At 42.6% G+C, this 2,454-nt stretch overlaps 1 protein-coding gene across 1 annotated transcript in view; it reads left to right on the top strand.

The window, feature by feature from the left end:
• Positions 1-2,418, top strand: part of xrcc3 (X-ray repair complementing defective repair in Chinese hamster cells 3) — a 4,412-nt gene extending 1,994 nt beyond the window's left edge. The window contains exons 6-7 of the mRNA XM_031840587.1: positions 1,698-1,732; positions 2,071-2,418. Of these exons, the coding sequence (XP_031696447.1) occupies positions 1,698-1,732; positions 2,071-2,287 (252 nt within the window). The 3' untranslated portion in view covers positions 2,288-2,418. The remainder of the gene's footprint in view (positions 1-1,697; positions 1,733-2,070) is intronic.
• Positions 2,419-2,454: the final 36 nt, after the last annotated feature.

Raw genomic sequence — 2,454 nt, 5'->3', positions numbered from 1 at the left:
TATATATATATATATATATATATATATATCTATATATGTATATATACAGTAACTCTATTTACACACATGTGAACATAAACCTATAAACAATGGCATGAATTGTAAGTGGTGGTAATAGTGCAAACAGAGGTCGTAGTGCAGTGTGAATTATTAATTGTTCATGAGAGTGACGGCCAGTGGAAAGAAGCTGTTCCTGTGTCTGGTGGTTTTGGCGTACAGAGGTCTGTAGCGCCCTCTAGAGGGGAGGAGTTGGAACAGCTTGTGTCCAGGGTGTGAAGGGTCTGCAGTGATCTTTCAGCCCGTTTCCTGACTCTGGAGGTGTACAAGTCCAGGATGGAGGGCAGGCTGGAACCAATGATCCTCTCTGCAGACCTGACAATCTGTTGCAGTCTGTTCCTGTCCTGTTTGGTCAGCAGGATCAGCAGCTCCTGAGGCAGGTTGAACTTCCTGAGCTGGAGCAGGAAGTACAACCTCTGCTGGGCCTTTTTCCTGATGGTGTTGATGTTGGGGGCCCACTTCAGGTCCTGGGAGATTGTGGATCCCAGAAACTTGAAGGTCTCCACAGCGGACACAGTGTTGTTGAGTATGGTGAGGGGGGGCAGTGTTGGGGGGCTCCTCCTCAAGTCCACTGTCATCTCCACAGTGTTGAGCCTGTTCAGCTCCAGGTTGTTCTGATCACACCAGAGGACCAGCTGTTCAACCTCCCGTCTGTACGCAGACTCATCACCGTCCCTGATGAGGCCGATGACCGTTGTGTCGTCTAAGAACTTCAGGAGTTTAACAGACGGGTCCTCTGAGGTGCAGTCGTTGGTGTAGAGGGAGAAGAGCAGTGGGGAGAGCACACATCCCTGGGGGGCGCCAGTGCTGATAGTCCGGGTCAGGGGCGTTTCTAGGATTCAAGGAAAGTGGGGGCTTAGCCCCAAGGGGAGTGGCATGTTTGCGCGCACAGCACGCGGCAATTTTTTTTGGGGCCCATTTGGGGCCGTGGATATCCATTGGTTCAGACAGCTCATAGATTGGTTCAATCAGAAAGAGTGTGATTTTGCTCTGTAGTTTTGCTTGCATTCAGTATATGATAACACAAGAGACAGAATTTCAGGGTTATAGTGAAATTTGACAACACAAATATGAACTTTTCTCAAATAAAGAGAGAGAAATAATTTTCCTGCTTGTAAAGGAAAGACGGATAAACTAGCTTTCATATCCGCATCACTCCCAAATCCTAACTCTTAAAGGGACTGCACACAATGGATGGAGAACGGACCTGACAGTGTCAACTTTTGAGTTGTTTACTGTACTTGTTTTATTATGAGCAGGATTGTAATTTGAAGGGTGAGAAAACATACAAACCACAACGCGCACATATTTATCATGTTAGAGTTATAAATAACTTGTCCATGTGAGAAACAATAGTTTAATTTAATGACATCACAAAAATAAAAATTAAAAAAAAAGATTTTTTTTTTTTTTTAAAGCCAATAATGCCAAATTATTTGGGGGGCTGAAGAACATTTTAGGGGGGCTTCAGCCCCTCAACAGAGGGTCTGTTATCAGTGAGGGCTGACGGGTTCTTTAACGAGGTCCTGACACATAGAGAAGAGGTTTGTTGTATTTGTTGTATTTCGTACACTTCATCTCCGAGGGTTACTTGTAGTTGTTATTAACCGTTTCACATGTCGAGCGTTTCTTTCTTTCAGGTGACGGATGTTTTCAGCTCAGACGACAGTTTGAGGTAAAAACTTTTTCATGTTTTCTTCCTGAAAAATGATTGAAAAGACAAAAGTGTATAAAGTGAGATTGTTCTTCTAAGTTAAATCTGTGAAAGATTTATAAACATTTAGTAGTTAATGTTATAAAATAATTATAAAATAATGATGATGATTTACAGACACTTCTGTACAGAGCGTCTGATTGGTCGAGAGGTGTCATGTGACGTCATGTGATAGTTTATCACTAATTCTTTATTTTAAATCATTTTAAATTACTCTTCATGATTATAACTTATAACTCTTCTGTTGAATAACTTCAGTATGAACATATTTAATAACATTATTTCTCTCTTTCTCTCAGCCAATCTTCCTCCAGCATGTCACCAGCTCTCGGGTTGGTTTGGGCCAATCAGGTGATGGTTCGGCTAATGATGCGCCGTCTCCAGGCAGCGGTTACCCACGGCGACCAGAGCAGCGCCCTCCGCAGGCTGGAGGTGGTACTCGCTCCTCATTTAGCACAAGGTGGGCGGGACTTAGCTGTTTGGAGGGAGGGGGTCAGAGGGGTGATGAGCTCATAATGAGCTCAAGATAGGTTTCTATTTTAGTAAGTGATCAATGTAAATAAGTTTGCAAAGATTTGTTTTACTGTTGTCAATATTGAGTTCATAACTGCTTTTGTTATTTTCCAGTGGATGTTGTTTGTTTTTTGTTGTTTGTGTGTGTGTGTATGTATGTATGTATGTAT

This window comes from Anarrhichthys ocellatus, unplaced genomic scaffold (assembly GCF_004355925.1).
Source record: "Anarrhichthys ocellatus isolate YVR2014 unplaced genomic scaffold, GSC_Weel_1.0 scaffold2987, whole genome shotgun sequence".
NCBI classification, from domain to species: Eukaryota; Metazoa; Chordata; class Actinopteri; order Perciformes; family Anarhichadidae; genus Anarrhichthys; species Anarrhichthys ocellatus.
Note: the sequence above shows the minus strand (reverse complement) of the source record. Positions and strands in the feature narration are given on the sequence as shown.